General features: G+C 36.4%; 1 protein-coding gene and 3 long non-coding RNA genes across 23 annotated transcripts in view; 2 read left to right on the top strand and 2 right to left on the bottom strand.

Moving 5' to 3' along the window:
* Positions 1 to 1,486: 1,486 nt before the first annotated feature.
* LOC144006938 (uncharacterized) lies at positions 1,487 to 10,160 on the bottom strand. Of its 3 annotated transcripts, XR_013279995.1 has the most exons (9): positions 9,683 to 10,160; positions 9,363 to 9,446; positions 6,332 to 6,411; positions 3,158 to 3,276; positions 2,875 to 3,046; positions 2,713 to 2,792; positions 2,406 to 2,628; positions 2,149 to 2,255; positions 1,487 to 1,898 (listed from the first exon to the last, which is right to left on the bottom strand). It is a non-coding gene; the product is annotated as an uncharacterized LOC144006938 (long non-coding RNA). The 3 variants fall into 3 exon arrangements; XR_013279994.1 differs by having other exon boundaries at positions 1,487 to 2,255; positions 3,158 to 3,330; XR_013279993.1 differs by having other exon boundaries at positions 1,487 to 2,255; positions 9,683 to 10,159.
* On the top strand, positions 1,505 to 15,571 carry LOC144006931 (uncharacterized). 12 transcript variants are annotated; one of them, XM_077506062.1, is made up of 10 exons: positions 12,858 to 13,314; positions 13,497 to 13,777; positions 13,853 to 14,034; positions 14,116 to 14,488; positions 14,571 to 14,621; positions 14,697 to 14,742; positions 14,954 to 15,001; positions 15,061 to 15,149; positions 15,234 to 15,303; positions 15,383 to 15,571. In XM_077506062.1, exons 7-10 carry the CDS (start codon positions 14,967 to 14,969, stop codon positions 15,507 to 15,509), a joined length of 321 nt encoding a protein of 106 aa, XP_077362188.1. In that variant the 5' UTR covers positions 12,858 to 13,314; positions 13,497 to 13,777; positions 13,853 to 14,034; positions 14,116 to 14,488; positions 14,571 to 14,621; positions 14,697 to 14,742; positions 14,954 to 14,966; the 3' UTR covers positions 15,510 to 15,571. The 12 variants fall into 12 exon arrangements, 9 of the variants coding, with proteins under 9 accessions (XP_077362190.1, XP_077362192.1, XP_077362191.1 ...); XR_013279972.1 differs by having other exon boundaries at positions 13,497 to 13,531; positions 13,620 to 13,659; positions 13,730 to 13,777; positions 14,116 to 15,001; XR_013279971.1 differs by having other exon boundaries at positions 13,497 to 13,531; positions 13,730 to 13,777; positions 14,116 to 15,001.
* On the top strand, positions 3,899 to 12,261 carry LOC144006940 (uncharacterized). Of its 2 annotated transcripts, XR_013280000.1 has the most exons (5): positions 3,899 to 4,320; positions 6,355 to 6,442; positions 6,940 to 6,996; positions 10,194 to 10,310; positions 12,101 to 12,261. It is a non-coding gene; the product is annotated as an uncharacterized LOC144006940 (long non-coding RNA). The 2 variants fall into 2 exon arrangements; XR_013279999.1 differs by lacking the exon at positions 6,940 to 6,996.
* The window catches only part of LOC144006935 (uncharacterized), a 31,502-nt gene continuing 27,310 nt past the window's right edge, over positions 14,063 to 18,254 (bottom strand). For 2 of the 6 annotated variants that reach the window (XR_013279981.1, XR_013279976.1), the window contains exons 4-8: positions 17,525 to 17,608; positions 15,081 to 15,479; positions 14,935 to 14,998; positions 14,670 to 14,862; positions 14,063 to 14,514 (exon numbers count right to left, since the gene is read on the bottom strand). This is a non-coding gene — a long non-coding RNA (uncharacterized LOC144006935). Of the gene's footprint in view, positions 14,515 to 14,669; positions 14,866 to 14,934; positions 14,999 to 15,080; positions 15,534 to 17,524; positions 17,609 to 18,254 lie in introns of all 6 variants that reach the window. The other 4 variants (XR_013279977.1, XR_013279979.1, XR_013279980.1 and 1 more) reach the window with 4 other exon arrangements.

The following is an 18,254-nucleotide window of genomic DNA, read 5'->3' as shown; positions in this document are numbered from 1 at the left end:
CTCCACTGCCTCTTTACTTCAGTCATAAAGTGACTTAGCAATTCCAAGACGAGCCCCCTGCGGCTTGACAATGAAAGCAGACCACACCATGACAAATATGCTCAAATCAAGTCATGACAAAGTTTACAATTGAAATACTCGTCTGCTATTTGTATGAAACACTGAGCAATGCTAACGTGCAAGCTGATATTTAAAAAGTGAATGGTCAGTCAAATGTTTCAAGTGGATATCGGGCAGGACAGGTTTAGTGATGGAGGTGAACTTGACATTTTGACTTTGGTAAATGTTCACTTTGATGGCGAAAGGAAACACAAGCAGTCCTGCCAAAGCCAACGTGCCAGCGGCTGGCTTGTGGTGGACGAGTCGACGTCCATGTTACGTCAAGGATCAATGTGCATTTGGCACTTGGAATACTAAAACATAAATCGCCGCGACTCGGACAAAGTGGCCGAGCGGTAAAAACTTTGCCTGGTGTGCAGACGACCACGGTTCGATCCCCGTGGGGACCTCAATGTACAATTCAAAAGCAAGAATGAGTAAGAATCGAACCCGAGCTCGCTGATGCACAGTCAAAGTCATTTACCACTTGACTATCTCGAAGTGAAAAGTCTTGGTCGTTTGGTCGTATTTCTATGTTGATTGACGCTGCGTCACTGCTACTTGATGAATACGTTCTAAAAAACGAAATCGTCATGAGAACTGCTGGCCGAGTGGTGAAGGATCATGTCTCCGGAGCAGACGAACCGGGTTCAAGCCCCGGACGCGGTGGACGCGTCTTTCTATGAAGCACTTTGAATGTTTCTCTCTTGCTTATTCAATGCAGGAAACTGCGATTTGTGTTTGTTTCTATGTTAAATAGCGAACTTTTTTTTTTTTTTTTATATATAGTGACGTCATCACCGGAAACCTATTTAAGGCGGAAGAAACGCGACGTTCATTCTTTCTCACCTCAGACAGCATCGCGTCGTCCTCGTCTTCCTGCTGCTCCGCACGAATTTCCACAAGATCTTACAACACTTTGACCAGGTTAGTGTTCGCGCTTTTAATAACTCTAAATTCGCTACTCTTGTTAACTTTTAACGCAATGTAGCACTTTTGGCGTGCTTGCATCTTGCAAACACGTTTGTGCCAGCGTTGCTACTAAAAAAAAAGGTTCTACGAGGTTAAACTGCACCAAAACGCTTTTATTGTCACATTTTTTTTCCAGAATCGCGATGAAAACAAAGCGACGTTTTCCGGAAGGTAAGTAGACCAAAATTTAACAATTACACGGACTGAATCAAGCAGATTTAAATACATGCGTGTTAATTGTCTAATTGTTTGTCTACAGGTGGGAAATCTTCAAATTGAGCCTAAAATGGCCGACTTGCTGTGCGTTTCAACGTGGACTAACAAACAAACCAGTTTGTATCAAGTGTTTCTAAATGTCTCCTTTCTGTCCACAGGCTCGCATCTAAAACACAACGGCCAGATTGACTGCAAAAAATGGCAGAATGTAAGTTTTTATTAAATATATCTATTAAACAGACAAAATAAAGTTTCAGGTTGTTGATTCTTATTTCTGTCCACAGGCTCTAAAATGGCCGACTTGCTGTCGTTTGAGGCGTGGCTTCATGAGACTTTCAACTAAGCTAATTAGCATGTAAGGCCGACTGTTGTAAAAGTTAAAATGCTTACACAAACGTTGTCGTATCTTTCAGGCCAGCAGTTGCACGTCGTCGTGGAAGAGGCGTCCAGTGCTGCCCTTCACTGGTGAAACACACGTTCACAAGAGCCCGAATGTTTGACACGTTTATTTCAGCATGTGATTGAACCTCTTGTATCACTTCAGGCATAACGAGCTCGGCACAGGAGATCTGGATGAGATGGACGGCGCATCAAAGAGCTGTGGAACAAGACTGGCAACAAGTCAACATTTTCTTTTTCCATTTAATGTTTCACCAAAGCGGCAATGAGAAACTGCAGTCAGGACCCTCTTCCAATTCTGGTCCTTCAGGGCCAGAGTCTGGCAGGTTTTACTTTTTTTCTGCACAACAGCTCATTCTGATCTTTAAGAGTCAGGTGTGATGTACAGAAAAATGTAAATCGTACAGGACTCAGGCCCAAAAGGACCAGGATTGGGGAAGCCTGGTTAACAAGGTACTTTACCCTCTTGCATGTTCTTCCTGCTGTTGTCCACCAGGTGGTGGTGAAGAGCCTGATTGACGCAACATGGCTCCTCCTGTGCAGGTCAAAGTCATCTTCAAGGTTTGGACCTGTTGCAAAGATTTAACTTGATTAACACATTTTTTTCCTTAAAATTCTAGATGGTGCAGTCCATCAGACATGATCAACTTGTGTCCAACATGAGTGTCAACGTAAACTCCAAACAAATTTGCCAATTAAACATTTCAAAGTGCACTCACCTGCATTCTTTGACTCTGCATGCAGTGCACCTTCCAGTCCAAGTGGGGCCGGTCCGAGTTTCTGCAATCAAGACGACTCCTTGCAGGTGGTGCTCCAAGCTGCCTCCATTTTCAACATTTTAGTTTTAAATAAAGAAAATAAATGAGCATGTTGCCTAGTCCCTTGCTTGTGTTGTGCAGGTTTGTCTGTCCTCTTCACAGGTGTGCCAGCATGTTCGGCGTGCTGCTTCAACAAGAGGTTAATTATTAAAAAAAACAAAAAAAAACTGCGCTAAAAAAGTGATTGTCTGTTTGCCATGGTGTCCACCTTGCATGTTGTGTTGCAGATGAAGCTGCTGGATGTTCCAAGATGAAAGAAAGCAGACTGATTGGAGTTGGTGTCCTCAGCTGGTAAGAGAAAAAGTTTGATTTCAGCTTTCAATTGTCTCATTTGAATTTGATGTGTCAGGTGTGGAGGACGACGGGGTACCTGCTGACGGCCAAAGTTCAACGACGAGCCAACAACTTGTGCTTTTCTTGCTGATTTTGCATCCACAAGGTACATGGCAGATGTTGACACTCTTGATTGCACAATCAGGCCAACCTTGATCAACTCGCCTTTTTTTTTTCCTTTTTAGGCAGCAAGGAAGGTGATGAGCTTCCTGAAAATGCAGTGGTGTGGAAACAAGTTACAGAAAACTCGTCTTGGTAGGTTTTTCATGCTAAACTTTTTTTTTTTCTGCACTAGAAGTTGACTTAACTTTGTGACTCACTTTTTTTTTTTTTTGGCGTCTTAGGTCCACGTTCTTCTTCCTGGCCAGCCACTTGACCACATGCAGTGAGGAGCAGACTTATTTTTTTTTTTAGGTCCATGCGCTTCTTCCTGGCTGACCTGTTGACCACAAGATCATCCAACATGTAACTTTTGTTTGCTTTGTGATTGACTCTGCAGAAGAAAAAATAAAGCTTGATTACAAAAGAACACTTTAATTCTTGATTTGTTTCCCAAAACATCACAAACACAACATAAAAAAAAATCTAAACTTAAAAAAAAAAAAACATAACATAAAAAAAAATATATAAACAAAAAAAAAAAAAAACTTTTAAATTCTTTTTTGGATTTTTTTTTTTGGGGGGATTTTTTTTTTTTTCCTGGAATTTTTTTTTTTTTCCCCTCAAATTGGGCAGGATGAGGCCGGAATACTGGTTTGTGATTGGCTAATAGTTCTGGAAGTGGGCGGAGCAATGAGGATAAAAGGCTATGATTGGTTAATAAGTGGGTGTGGCTATGCAAACTAGAAGCGCTGTGATTGGTTGGTGTAAGTGGGTGTGGTTATAAAATTTTAAAGCGACGTGATTGGTCAGAATTGCAAAAGTAAGCCAGTTTTTGCAAAATCGAACACTGTGATTGGTCGGTTTGGGGTGGGCGTGGTTATGCAAATTTGAGCTGCTTCGTGATTGGTGGAGCCAAAACTGGGCGGAGTTAGAGGTAGTCAAAGCAGCAGAGAGCTTCTGGAAGCCATTTTGAAGTGTTGAGGTAAGAGTTTCACATCAGTTACTCCAATGGACACAAGACTTTTTGTGTTCACGTCAGCCAAAGTGGCTCAAATTTGACAATTTGGAGAGCAACAGGAGGAGGAATATGAGACGACAGAGTGGTAAACTGCTGTCAGACTCAGAATCGTTTGTTTGCCACTACACAGCAAAGGCTTCCAATGCGCCGAGGGCACATTTGACTGATAAAACACAAAGACGCCCGTTCAAGTTGAAGCATTTATTGAACACAAAAGCTTGACATGACAATTTGAAAGCCTTTGAGGCGCTTTTGTGTGGGACCGACTCAGCTGAAGGAGCTCACATGTGACGTCACTTCCTTCCAATGCCACACGGACACCACGTGAGCACACCAACCGACATCTCGCACTGGCAATCAAACGTAAGTGCCGTGTACTTTGCAACATCCTCACACACCTCTGGACAGGTTTTCAAATCACAAGTTCATTTAAAAAAAAAAAAAAACAAGGTAGAAAATGGCGGAGCTAACAGGTGCTCAAAAAGTCATGGAGAAACCTTTGGCAGACTGACAGAAGAGTTTGTTGTCAAAGCAAAAACTCTTCGTAGGGGCTAACGAGGCATCGCAGGTGTTAACATGTTTTTGTTTGTTTTTTTTTTTTTATCCATGACAAAAAATAGAAAAGATTGATAAAGGTGCTCCTTTAAGTCTATCCTTTTTTTTTTTTTTTTTTTGTCCATTACAAAACTTAGAAAAGATTGATAAAGGTGCTCCTTTGTTAAGTTTATCCTTTTTTTTTTTAAATTATTTATTTTATTTTTGTCCATTACAAAAATTAGAAAAGATTGATAAAAGTGCTCCTTTGTTAAGTTTCTTTTTTTTTTTTTTTTTTTTTTTTTCTCATTACAAAAATTAGAAAAGATTGATAAAGGTGTTCCTTTGTTAAGTTTATCCTTTTTTTTTTAAAATTTATTTATTTTATTTTTGTCCATTACAAAAATTAGAAAAGATTGATAAAGGTGCTCCTTTGTTAAGTTTCCTTTTGTTTTTTTTTTGTTTTTTTTTTGTCCATTACAAAAATCAGAAAAGATTGATAAAGTTGCTCCTTTGTGAAGTGCTTTTTTTTTGTTTTGTTTTGTCCTTTGTCCATTACAAAAATGAGAAAAGATTGATAAAGGTGCTCCTTTGTTAAGTTTATCCTTTTTTTTTTAAAATTTATTTATTTTATTTTTGTCCATTACAAAAATTAGAAAAGATTGATAAAGGTGCTCCTTTGTTAAGTTTCCTTTTGTTTTTTTTTTGTTTTTTTTTTGTCCATTACAAAAATCAGAAAAGATTGATAAAGTTGCTCCTTTGTGAAGTGCTTTTTTTTTGTTTTGTTTTGTCCTTTGTCCATTACAAAAATGAGAAAAGATTGATAAAGGTGCTCCTTTGTTAAGTTTCCTTTTTTAAATTTTTTTAATTTATTTTATTTTTGTCCATTACAAAAATTAGAAAAGATTGATAAAGGTGTTCCTTTGTTAAGTTTATCCTTTTTTTTATTATTTATTTATTTTATTTTTGGCCATTACAAAAATTAGAAAAGATTGATAAAAGTGCTCCTTTGTTAAGTTTCCTTTTTTTTTTTTTCTTTTTTTTTTTCTTCATTACAAAAATTAGAAAAGATTGATAAAGGTGTTCCTTTGTTAAGTTTATCCTTTTTTTTATTTATTTATTTATTTATTTTATTTTTGTCCATTACAAAAATTAGAAAAGATTGATAAAGGTGCTCCTTTGTTAAGTTTCCTTTTTTTTTTTTTTTTTTTTTGTCCATTACAAAAATTAGAAAAGATTGATAAAGGTGCTCCTTTGTTAATTTTATCCTTTTTTTTATTATTTATTTTATTTTTGTCCATTACAAAAATTAGAAAAGATTGATAAAGGTGCTCCTTTGTTAAGTTTATCCTTTTTTTTAAATTATTATTTATTTATTTTATTTTTGTCCATTACAAAAATTAGAAAAGATTGATAAAGGTGCTCCTTTGTTAAGTCTATCCTTTTTTTTTTTTAAATTTATTTCATTTTTGTCCATTACAAAGATTAGAAAAGATTGATAAAGGTGCTCCTTTGTTAAGTTTCCTTTTTTAATTTTTTTTTATTTATTTTATTTTTGTCCATTACAAAAATTAGAAAAGACTGATAAAGGTGCTCCTTTGTTAAGTCTATCCTTTTTTTTTTAAATTTATTTATTTTATTTTTGTCCATTACAAAAATTAGAAAAGATTGATAAAGGTGCTCCTTTGTTAAGTCTATCCTTTTTTTTATTTTATTTTATTTCTGTCCATTACAAAAATTAGAAAAGATTGATAAAGGTGCTCCTTTGTTAAGCCTATCCTTTTTATTTTTTTTTTTCTTGTCCTTTGTCCATTACAAAATCACAACACTGCGTACTTACAATCATCATGTGTCCAAATGCAGGTTGCCGTCCATCCGTCCGTCCGTCCAGTCTGTCGGCTGCTGAAAGGTCCCCCGAGGCTGTCAATCATCCAGACAAAAAAACAAAGCGGTGAGTCACATTGTCAACACTTTTCACAATGGCCACATAATGATCAGAATCGGATATCGTCAATATGGCAAAATGAGTTCAAATTAGACATCAAACAGGCAACAAACTGCTCCTCCATCAGTCCTTCACCTTCCCGTGGAAAAAGATTACTTGATTCGGGCAATATGACTCTCAAAAATGGAAAATGATCTTGAAAAGATATTTTCCATCTCAAAAATATGAAAATGTTTTTAAAAACAGTTTTACCTTGACAATACAGTTTGCGTCTTAAGAGTATTTAAAAAAACAAAAAACATACCAACTTGAATATCACATTCTTCAAATCACTTGTATTTATTTATCTATTAATTTAAATGATTTATTGAATAATTATGGTACACTTAGCTTTTTCTTCTCAGAATCAATTGTTATATTTATCTTCATAATGTTTTTGATTCAAGAGTTTCACTTTTGTCCACTAACTGATCAGTTTTTTTCTTGTTTTTTTTGTGCGTCAGATGAAAGTCTTCCCTTCCACAAGGAATCGCTTCAACAAGATTTCAAGCTCAGAAAATGTAAACTTTACATATTCAGATTTTATATTGCAATAGAAAAAAAAATACATGCTAAATATAAAAATCTTAATTATGGCTGCAACTAACAGCAATAATTGATTAATCTGTCGATTATTTTGCAGGGCAATTAATTGGATAGAAAAAAAAAAAACCTTTACATTTCATTATTTCAATATTAGTTGAAAGTTTACCATGCACAATAAACGGATTATGATTACTGTAAAACTATTTTTTTGAAAAAATAAAAAAATTAAAAAAAATATCCCCAAAAGAAAGTAACATTGTTTAGGCAGTACCTACGGGTTGAAGAAGAAAAAAAACAACAACAAAAAAATGCTTTTTAGCACATTTCAATCGAAACTTATTTTAATAAACAAAGTGCAAAAACAAGATTTTTAAAAACCTTCATTAAGTTTATGAAAATCACAACAGTATTTTTTTCTCAATCTACACTGTTAGCAATTTGTTCCACAAGTCCCATTACTGCCTTTCTCAATAAGGTTTATGTGAAAATAGTTTACTGGATTTTTTTATTTTTTTTAAAGAACTATGACAGTAACAATATATAGGTTTGTAATTAGTAAATCAATGTTGATCTCCACTCTTATAAATCAGAATAACTTTTGCTGTTTTCGTTTTGAGAGGTTGCACTATAAATTTGACAATACTTGATATTCAAGCCGTATCAATATTTAAACAGTCAGTGGACTTTAAGAAAATAAAAAAAAAATAAAAAAAAGGAGACTTAAACAATTCATCAATGATGACGATGGTTTGAAATTGTGCTCGGAATGGCCTTTGAAAATTCCAAAGGAGTCGTCTCCATACAGCAGCAAAATAAAAGCTACATCCAAATTGATAACCCAAAATGAGAGACACCTTTCATATGGCGACACTCCATACTCCAATGTTGGGCTTAGTCGAACTATTTCAATAAATATATATATTTTTTCAATCTTTAAACAGTTTTTCTCATTCTTTATGACAGGTCGTCTTTAAAAAAAAAAAAAAAAAAAAAAAAAAAAAGATTTCTTTTTTTTAAACAAATGTTCAGAAATTATTAGCAGTATTCATATTATGAGGAGCTTGTGCAGGTGTACAGTCAGTGTGTTTTGGTCTGTGGATATTTCTTTAAAAACAAATATTAAAAATAAGAGAGTCATTTGATTTTCGTTTTAAAATAGATTGAAATACAGCTTGATTTTCTCGTTTGGCTGTCTGGAACGGGTAAGGAGAAGTCTCATTACTGTTTTAGTGAGTGAGTGAGAGAGATTTAAAAATATTTAAAAATATATAAGACATTTAAAAATATAAGATACATTTAAAAAAAATTAACTACAAGAGACATTTAAAAATATTTTTTTAAAATAAGACATTTAAAAATATTTAAAAAAATACAAGATATTTAAAAATATTTAAAAAAAATACAAGATATTTAAAAATATTTAAAAATATATAAGACATTTAAAAATATTTGTAAAAATATAAGATACATTTAAAAAAAAATTAACTACAAGAGACATTTAAAAATATTTTTTAAAAATAAGACATTTAAAAATATTTTAAAAAATACAAGACATTTAAAAATATATTTAAAAAAATACAAGATATTTAAAAATATTTAAAAAAAATACAGACATTTAAAAGTATTTTTATAAAATGAGACATTTAAAAATAATTTTATAAAATATGAGACATTTAAACATATTTTTAAAAATAGACATTTAAAAATATTTTTAAAAAACACAAGACATTTAAAAAATATTTGTAATAAAATGACATTTAAAAATAGGAGATGTCTGATGTATGTCGTTTTTTTTTATTATCATTATTATTATTATTATTATTATTATTATTGCATTAAAAGACGGGTACCGGTAATTATGTCTACATGTGTAGTTTGTCTAATTTTGTCTGGAGATGGTCACATAGAATCGATATTGGGCTTGTTGTTTTTTTTTGTTTTTTTTTTTTGTTTTTTTTAGATGTCAATGTCCCCATCTCCTGGCCAGTATGAGAAATGCTCGGGGTGACAACTTCGAGATCCAAAAACAAAAAACAAGTCGGTTTTTTTTTTCGATTTGTGCCTCGTGCTGTCTCCTTTTTACGTTGTTGAAATAAAAATGGATAATTAAACTGTTACTAGGCTTTCCTTTCTCGTTCCAGACAACCAAACGAGAATAACGAGCTGTATTTCAAATTTGGTGTTTCTATTTTAAAACGAAAATGAAATAATATGACTCGTTTTTCTATTTCTATTATCTGTTTTCAAACGAATATCAAATGACCCAAAGAGTGAGAATGTTTTGAGCGACTCTCCACCAGCGGCACAAGAACAAAACAGGAGCAAAATGGGCATGTGTTACCTTTTGTAGAAGATGTTGGTGACGAGATGTAGCAATTTGTAGCATGTGAAGCCATTACTCTATTTTCATTGTGGCCGTCAGCTTCTGTTTGGAGAAGAAAACAAGATTCAAGTCAAGCGTTTTCCTTGATTGACTTTTGATTGACAGCTGAGTGCTACTTGTAGGCGTGCTAGCTGCCTAGCCACCCGGCTTTGTTGACATATTAGCAAGCGAGCTTCCAATGACCTTGCGAGTAACATTAAACAAGCTCAAATGTTATCAAGAGCCTTCTAGGTCGTGTATTAGTCATACACATATAAAGGGCAGTTTAAAATACTCACTCGAACGACAGGACTGCGATTGATTGAAGGCTTGCTTCTGCTTCCTATACGTACGGTAAGCGAGAACGTTCAATTCACATTAAGGCAAATGCGTGGTGTGTCTGAACAAAAAATAAAAATAAAAATTACGTTGAGGTTCATAATGTGTACATATTTGTTTGGTTGTACATCTTCGGGTAATCCGATCGAGTTAGGGAAACACTTCCAAATATCTTTCAAAACAAAAAGTAAAAATACATTTTTGAAACGAAAATGAAAGTGGCGAATGTGCTTTGGTGAAATAACCTGCTCGGCTGTCGACGCCAAAAGCGTGAAGTAATTTGAATGAATAAATGAATTTGATTATTTATTTTTGTATTTATTTACACATTTATTTTTAATTTTTTTGATCTATTTTTTTTATTTTTGTGTTTGTACTTTTTGGTCAAGCATTGTCCAAGCACAGAATCTGAAGGTTGGTACACGACAAACACAAAGATAATCGTGATGTTCTTGATATGTTGTTATAAAGGTGAGACACTTTTGCAGTCCTGATGACAGGCCAGCAGGTGGCGCTAGTGTGCAACAAGCGGAAAATTTTGAATGGTGGGCTGACGTCACGTCCGACTGCAGCTCGCTTGATATACAGGTTTGTTTGTTTTTTCTGCGACCATATGCGTGGTCTTCTGTCAGCTCGGTAGGCGAGCACACGAGCAACTTTTTGGCGTTTGTTGCCCTTTCTCACATGACGTTTTGCTTCTTGTAGGATTTGCACATTTGAGGGAAAAGAGCGTTTGAGGTTCGAGCACATCACGTCACAATGCGTTTCTTTGCTTCAATGAGAACGACTCGCTCTTTTACCACCGTTTCAAACTTTATTTTTTCTTGCTGGCCAGCAATCTGTTGGGTTTAGGGAAACACTTCCAAACAATCTTTCCAAACTAATAGTGAATTGAGTTTTTGTCACGGAAATGAAAATGGCGAATGTGCTTTGTTGAAATAACCTGCTCAGTTGTCGACGCCAAAATTGGTCAAAACATCTTTTTTTTTTTCATTCTTGTTCACCGTGAATCATTGCTCGCCGATTTATCAACCGTTTGAACTATTTTCTTGGTCACACTGATTGTTTTCAAATACACTCGCATTGACGCTCTCCCTTCACCGCAAGGGGGCGCACTTTAACGGGACGTCACACTGGAAGGGTCTATATATGGCTAGACGCGTGCTTGTGGTTTTTTTTTATAAGCATTTATTTATCAACAAATGAAGCTTACAGGCTTACAAAAACATAGACATGGACATCTGGGCGATCTCAAAAACAAACGTGAAAAAACAACATAGATATGTTATAAAGGTGAGACACTTTTGCTATCCTGATGACAGGCCAGCAGGCGGCGCTAGTGTGCAACAAGCGGAAGAATTTGAATGGTGGTCTTCTGTCAGCTCGGTAGGTGAGCACACGAGCAACTTTTTGGCGTTTGTTGCCCTTTCTCACATGACGTTTTGCTTCTTGTAGGATTTGCACATTTGAGGGAAAAGCGCGTTTGACTTTTGAGCACATCACGTCACAATGCGTTTCTTTGCTTCAATGAGAACGGCTCGCTCTTTTACCACCGTTTCAAACTTTATTTTATTTTTTCTGCTGGCCAGCAATCTGTTGGCGCTAGGGAAACACTTCCAAACAATCTTTCAAAACCTTAAGTAAATTGAGTTTTTGTAACGGAAATGAAAATGGCGAATGTGCTTTGTTGAAATAACCTGCTCAGTTGTCGACGCCAAAATTTGGTCAAAACATCTTTTTTTTTTTTTTTTTCATTCTTGGGAAGTCCTCCTTACAACGGACAGCGTGCACAAGTTCACCATGTATCATTGCTCGCCGATTTATGCCGGTTTGACCTATTTTCTTGGTCACACTGATTGTTTTCTAATACGAGTGTATTAGATGCATATAATTTATATATGTATTGAAGGCAGGTGTAAAATGCCTTAAGTTCTGTTTAATGAATTAAAAAGAAAAACATCATAAATCATGCTATTTCTACTAATTACTGTCAAATATTTTCTCCAATTTGGATACTGTAAATTTATAGAATCGTATGCCGATAAACATTTATTGGGAGGAGCAATATGGCGGCCTCGCATTTGGCTATTGAGAGCGCCGTCCATCGCACGTTACATGGTACTTATTAGAATATTGAATTGAATTGTGTGGTCTATATAAAATTTGTACTTTTGTGTGAGGAAAATCAAATAAAAGATCACAGAAATTTACCAGTTGCTTCGTTCAGTTTGTATTATTGGTGTATATAAAATGCCCATATCACACAGTTCTATTGCAAAATGGTCAAGTAAAACAACTGCATCATATTTTCTCGAGATGTTGTATTTGATTGTGCGTTTGTACCTAATGTAATGTCCCCATATGTCACCCCCCTGCAGAGAACATGTGGTGCTCTGGGTCCTCTTCCAAACTGCCTGGCCGCTGTGAGACCTCCAGATGACGAGTCGGCAGCTCTCCCACCCCCAAGTGTCCCCACATTTGTTCCCGTGTAATATTGTGAATTCATCTTTGTTTCTCGTAATAAAGCACAAGTAACAAACTCCACTGCTTCTTTACTTCAGTCATAAAGTGACTTAGCAATTCCAAGACGAGCCCCCTGCGGCTTGACAATGAAAGCAGACCACACCATGACAAATATGCTCAAATCGAGTCATGACAAAGTTTACAATTGAAATACTCGTCTGCTATTTGTATGAAACACTGAGCAATGCTAACGTGCAAGCTGATATTTAAAAAGTGAATGGTCAGTCAAATGTTTCAAGTGGATATCGGGCAGGACAGGTTTAGTGATGGAGGTGAACTTGACATTTTGACTTTGGTAAATGTTCACTTTGATGGCGAAAGGAAACACAAGCAGTCCTGACAAAGCCAACGTGCCAGCGGCTGGCTTGTGGTGGACGAGTCGACGTCCATGTTACGTTAAGGATCAATGTGCATTTGGCACTTGGAATACTAAAACATGAATCGCCGCAACTCGGACAAAGTGGCCGAGCGGTAAAAACTTTGCCTGGTGTGCAGACGACCACGGTTCGATCCCCGGTGACCCCAATTTACAATTCTGAAGCAAGAAAGAGTGAGAATCGAACCCGAGCGTGCTGATGTACAGGCGAAGTCATTTACCACTCGACTATCTCGAAGTGAAAATATTCAGTCGTTTGGTCGTATTTAAATGTTGTTTGACGCATTTGCGATTTGCTGCGTCACTGTGACACTTGATGAATACGTTCTAAAAAAAGGAAATCGTCATGAGAACTGCTGGCCGAGTGGTGAAGGATCATGTCTCCGGAGCAGACGAACCGGGTTCAAGCCCCGGACGCGGTGGACGCGTCTTTCTATGAAGCAATTTGAATGTTTCTCTCTTGCGTATTCAATGCAGTAAACTTCGATTTGTGTTTGTTTCTATGTTAAATAGCGAACTTTTGTATTTTTTTGCTTGTTTTTTTTTTTTTAATAGTGACGTCATCACCGGAAACCTATTTAAGCCGGAAGAAACGCGACGTTCATTCTTTCTCACCTCAGACAGCATCGCGTCGTCCTCGTCTTCCTGCTGCTCCGCACGAATTTCCACAAGATCTTACAACACTTTGACCAGGTTAGTGTTCGCGCTTTTAATAACTTTAAATTCGCTACTTTTGTTCACTTTTAACGCAATGTAGCACTTTTGGCGTGGTTGCATCTTGCAAACACGTTTGTGCCAGCATTGCTACTAAAAAAAAAAGGTTCTACGAGGTTAAACTGCACCAAAACGCTTTTATTGTCACATTTTTTTTCCAGAATCGCGATGAAAACAAAGCGACGTTTTCCGGAAGGTAAGTAGACCAAAATTTAACAATTACACGGACTGAATCAAGCAGATTTAAATACATGCGTGTTAATTGTCTAATTGTTTGTCTACAGATGGAAATCTTCAAATTGAGCCTAAAATGGCCGACTTGCTGTGCATTTCAACGTGGACTCACAAACCAGTTTGCATCAAGTGTTTCTAAATGTCTCCTTTCTGTCCACAGGCTCGCATCTTCAACAAATGGCCAGATTGACTGCAAAAATGGCAAAATGTAAGTTTTTATTAAATATATCTATTAAACAGACAAAATAAAGTTTTAGGTTGTGTTTCTTATTTCTGTCCACAGGCTCTAAAATGGCCGACTTGCTGTCGTTTGAGGCGTGGCTTCATGAGACTTTCAACTAAGCTAAACTAGCTTGTAAGGCCGACTGTTGTAAAAGTTAAAATGCTTACACAAACGTTGTCGTATCTTTCAGGCCAGCAGCTGCACGTCGTCGTGGAAGAGGCGTCCAGTGCTGCCCTTCACTGGTGAAACACACACGTTCACAAGAGCCCGAATGTTTGACACGTTTATTTCAGCATGTGATTGAACCTCTTGTATCACTTCAGGCATAACGAGCTCGGCACAGGAGATCTGGATGAGATGGACGGCGCTTCAAAGAGCTGTGGAACAAGACTGGCAACAAGTGAACATTTTCTTTTTCCTTTTGTTTCACCAAATTGGCAATGAGAAACTGCAGTCAGGACCCTCTTCCAATTCTGGTCCTTCAGGTTTTACATTTTTCTGCACAACAGCTGATTCTGATATTTAAGAGTCAGGTGTGATGTACAGAAAAATTTAAATCCTGCAGGACTTAGGCCCAAAAGGACCAGGATTGGGGAAGCCTGCTCAACAAGGTACTTTACCCTCATGTTCTTCCTGCACACCACCACCAGGTGGTGGTGAAGAGCCTGATTGAGCAGCATTGCTCCACCTGTGCAGGTCAAAGTCGTCTTCAAGGTTTGGACCTGTTGCAAAGATTTAACTTGATAAATCCTTTTTTTTTTTCTTCTCAAAATTCTAGATGGTGCAGTCCATCAGACATGATCAACTTGTGTCCAACATGAGTGCCAACGTAAATTCCAAACAAATTTGCCAATTAAACATTTCAAAGTGCACTCACCTGCGTTCTCTTTGACTCTGCATGCAGTGCACCTTCCAGTCGGAGTTTCTGCAATCAAGACGACTCCTTGCAGGTGGTGCTCCAAGCTGCCTCCATTTTCAACATTGTAGTTTAAAATAAAGAAAATAAATGAGCATGTTGACTGGTCCCTCGCTTGTGTTGTGCAGGTTTGTCTGTCCTCTTCACAGGTGTGCTGCTTCAACAGAAGGTTAATTATAAAAAAAATTCTGCTAAAAAATGAGTAATTGCTTGCCATGGTGTCTACCTTGCATGTTGTGTTGCAGATGAAGCTGCTGGATGCTCCAAGGTGAAAGAGTCGTTGTCCTCAGCTGGTAAGAGAGAACGTTAGTTTTTATCTTTCAATTGTCTCATTTGAATTTGATGTGTCCAGTGTGGAGGACGACGGGGTACCTGCTGACAGCCAAAGTTCAACAACAAGCCAACAACTTTTGCTTTTCTTGTTGATTTTGCATCCACAAGGTACATGGCAGATGTTAACACTCTTGATTGCACAATCAGGCCAACCTTGATCAACTCGCCTTTTTTTGTTTTTTTCCTCTTTAGGCAGCAAGGAAGGTGATGAGCTTCCTGAAAATGCAGTGGTGTGGAAACAAGTTACAGAAAACTCGTCTTGGTAGGTTTTTCATGCTAAACTTTTTTTTTTTTTGTTTCTCTGCACTAGAAGTTGACTTAACTTTGTTTTTGTGTCTTAGGTCCACGTTCTTCTTCCTGGCCAGCCACTTGACCACATGCAGTGAGGAGCAGACTTTTTTTTTTTTTTTTAGGTCCATGTTCTTCTTCCTGGCTGACCTGTTGACCACAAGATCATCCAACATGTAACTTTTGTTTGCTTTGTGATTGACTCTGCAAAAGAAAAAATAAAGCTTGATTACAAAAGAACACTTTAATTCTTGATTTGTTTCCCAAAACATCACAAACACAACATAAAAAAAAAAAATCTAAACTTAAAAAAAAAAAACATAACATAAAAAAATTAAAACTTAAAAAAAAAAACAAAAAAACTTCTGAATTCTTTTTTTTTATTTCTTTTTTTGAGGGTTTTTTTTTTTTTTTGATTTTTTTTTGGGGATTTTTTTTTTGGAATTTTTTTTTCCCCTCAAATTGGGCAGGATGAGGCGGGAATACTGGTTTGTGATTGGCTAATAGTTCTGGAAGTGGGCGGAGCAATGAGGATAAAAGGCTATGATTGGTTAATAAGTGGGTGTGGCTATGCAAACTAGAAGCGCTGTGATTGGTTGGTGTAAGTGGGTGTGGTTATAAAATTTTAAAGCGACGTGATTGGTCAGAATTGCAAAAGTAAGCCAGTTTTTGCAAAATCGAACACTGTGATTGGTCGGTTTGGGGTGGGCGTGGTTATGCAAATTTGAGCTGCTTCGTGATTGGTGGAGCCAAAACTGGGCGGAGTTAGAGGTAGTCAAAGCAGCAGAGAGCTTCTGGAAGCCATTTTGAAGTGTTGAGGTAAGAGTTTCACATCAGTTACTCCAATGGACACAAGACTTTTTGTGTTCACGTCAGCCAAAGTGGCTCAAATTTGACAATTTGGAGAGCAACAGGAGGAGGAATATGAGACGACAGAGTGGTAAACTGCTGTCAGACTCAGAATCGTTTGTTTGCCACTACACAGCAAAGGCTTCAAATGCGCCGAGGGCACATTTGTCTGATAAAACACAAAGACGCCCGTTCAAGTTGAAGCATTTATTGAACACAAAAGCTTGACATGACAATTTGAAAGCCTTTGAGGCGCTTTTGTGTGGGACCGACTCAGCTGAAGGAGCTCACATGTGACGTCACTTCCTTCCAATGCCACACGGACACCACGTGAGCACACCAACCGACATCTCGCACTGGCAATCAAACGTAAGTGCCGTGTACTTTGCAACATCCTCACACACCTCTGGACAGGTTTTCAAATCACAAGTTCATTTAAAAAAAAAAAAAAAAAACAAGGTAGAAAATGGCGGAGCTAACAGGTGCTCAAAAAGTCATGGAGAAGCCTTTGGAAGACTGACAGAAGAGTTTATTGTCAAGGCAAAAACTCTTCGTCATTTAAAAATATAAAAAAAAAATACAAGACATTTAAAAATATTAAAAAAAAAATACAGACATTTAAAAGTATTTTTATAAAATGAGACATTTAAAAATAATTTTATAAAATATGAGACATTTAAACATATTTTTAAAAATAGACATTTAAGAATATTTTTTAAAAACAAGACATTTAAAAATATTTGTAATAAAATGACATTTAAAAATAGGAGATGTCTGATGTATGTCGTTTTTTTTAAGTATTATTATTATTATTATTATTAATAATATTATTATTATTATTGCATTAAAAGACGGGTACCGGTAATTATGTCTACATGTGTAGTTTGTCTAATTTTGTCTGGAGATGCTCACATAGAATCGATATTGGGGTTGTTGTTTTTTTTGTTTTTGTTTTTTGTTTTAAGATGTCAATGTCGCCATCTCCTGGCCAGTATGAGAAATGCTCGGGGTGACAACTTCGAGATCCAAAAACAAAAATACAAGTCGGTTTTTTTTTCGATTTGTGCCTCGTGCTGTCTCCTTTTTACGTTGTTGAAGTAAAAATTGATAATTAAACTGTTACTAGGCTTTCCTTTCTCGTTCCAGACAACCAAACGAGAATAACGACCTGTATTTCAATTTTGGTGTTTCTATTTTAAAATGAAAATGAAATAATATGACTCGTTTTTCTATTTCTATTATCTGTTTTCAAACGAATATCAAATGACCCAAAGAGTGAGAATGTTTTGAGCGACTCTCCACCAGCGGCACAAGAACAAAACAGGAGCAAAATAGGCATGTGTTACCTTTTGTAGAAGATGTTGGTGACGAGATGTAGCAATTTGTAGCATGTGAAGCCATTACTCTATTTTCATTGTGGCCGTCAGCTTCTGTTTGGAGAAGAAAACAAGAATCAAGTCAAGCGTTTTCCTTGATTGACTTTTGATTGACAGCTGAGTGCTACTTGTAGGCGTGCTAGCTGCCTAGCCACCCGGCTTTGTTGACATATTAGCAAGCGAGCTTCCAATGACCTTGCGAGTAACAATAAACAAGCTCAAATGTTATCAAGAGCCTTCTAGGTCGTGTATTAGTCATACACATATAAAGGGCAGTTTAAAATACTCACTCGAACGACAGGACTGCGATTGATTGAAGGCTTGCTTCTGCTTCCTTTACGTACGGTAAGCGAGAACGTTCAATTCACATTAAGGCAAAGTGCGCGGTTGACAGGTTGTCTTGACAAAAATATAAATATATAAATAAATACTACGTTGAGGTTCAAAATTTGAACATGTTTGTTTGTTTGTACATTATTCGTGTAATCCGTTGGAGTTAGGGAAACACTTCCAAAACAAATAGTGTAATGTGTCAGAAATATTACAGCATTTCAATGACGACATCAGTGGAATGTCTAAGATCGAGCACAATCCGTCCAGGTAAAAAATAAAATAAAATGTAGGGAGTAAAAGTAAAAAGTCGTTCAAAAAAATAAATACTACATTAGTACTTCTCCTAACTATATATTCCCTACTGGTT

Source organism: Festucalex cinctus, chromosome 19 (assembly GCF_051991245.1).
Source record: "Festucalex cinctus isolate MCC-2025b chromosome 19, RoL_Fcin_1.0, whole genome shotgun sequence".
Lineage (NCBI taxonomy): Eukaryota > Metazoa > Chordata > Actinopteri > Syngnathiformes > Syngnathidae > Festucalex > Festucalex cinctus.
The sequence above is the reverse complement of the archived record's forward strand: the minus strand, read 5'-3'. Positions and strand labels throughout refer to the sequence as shown.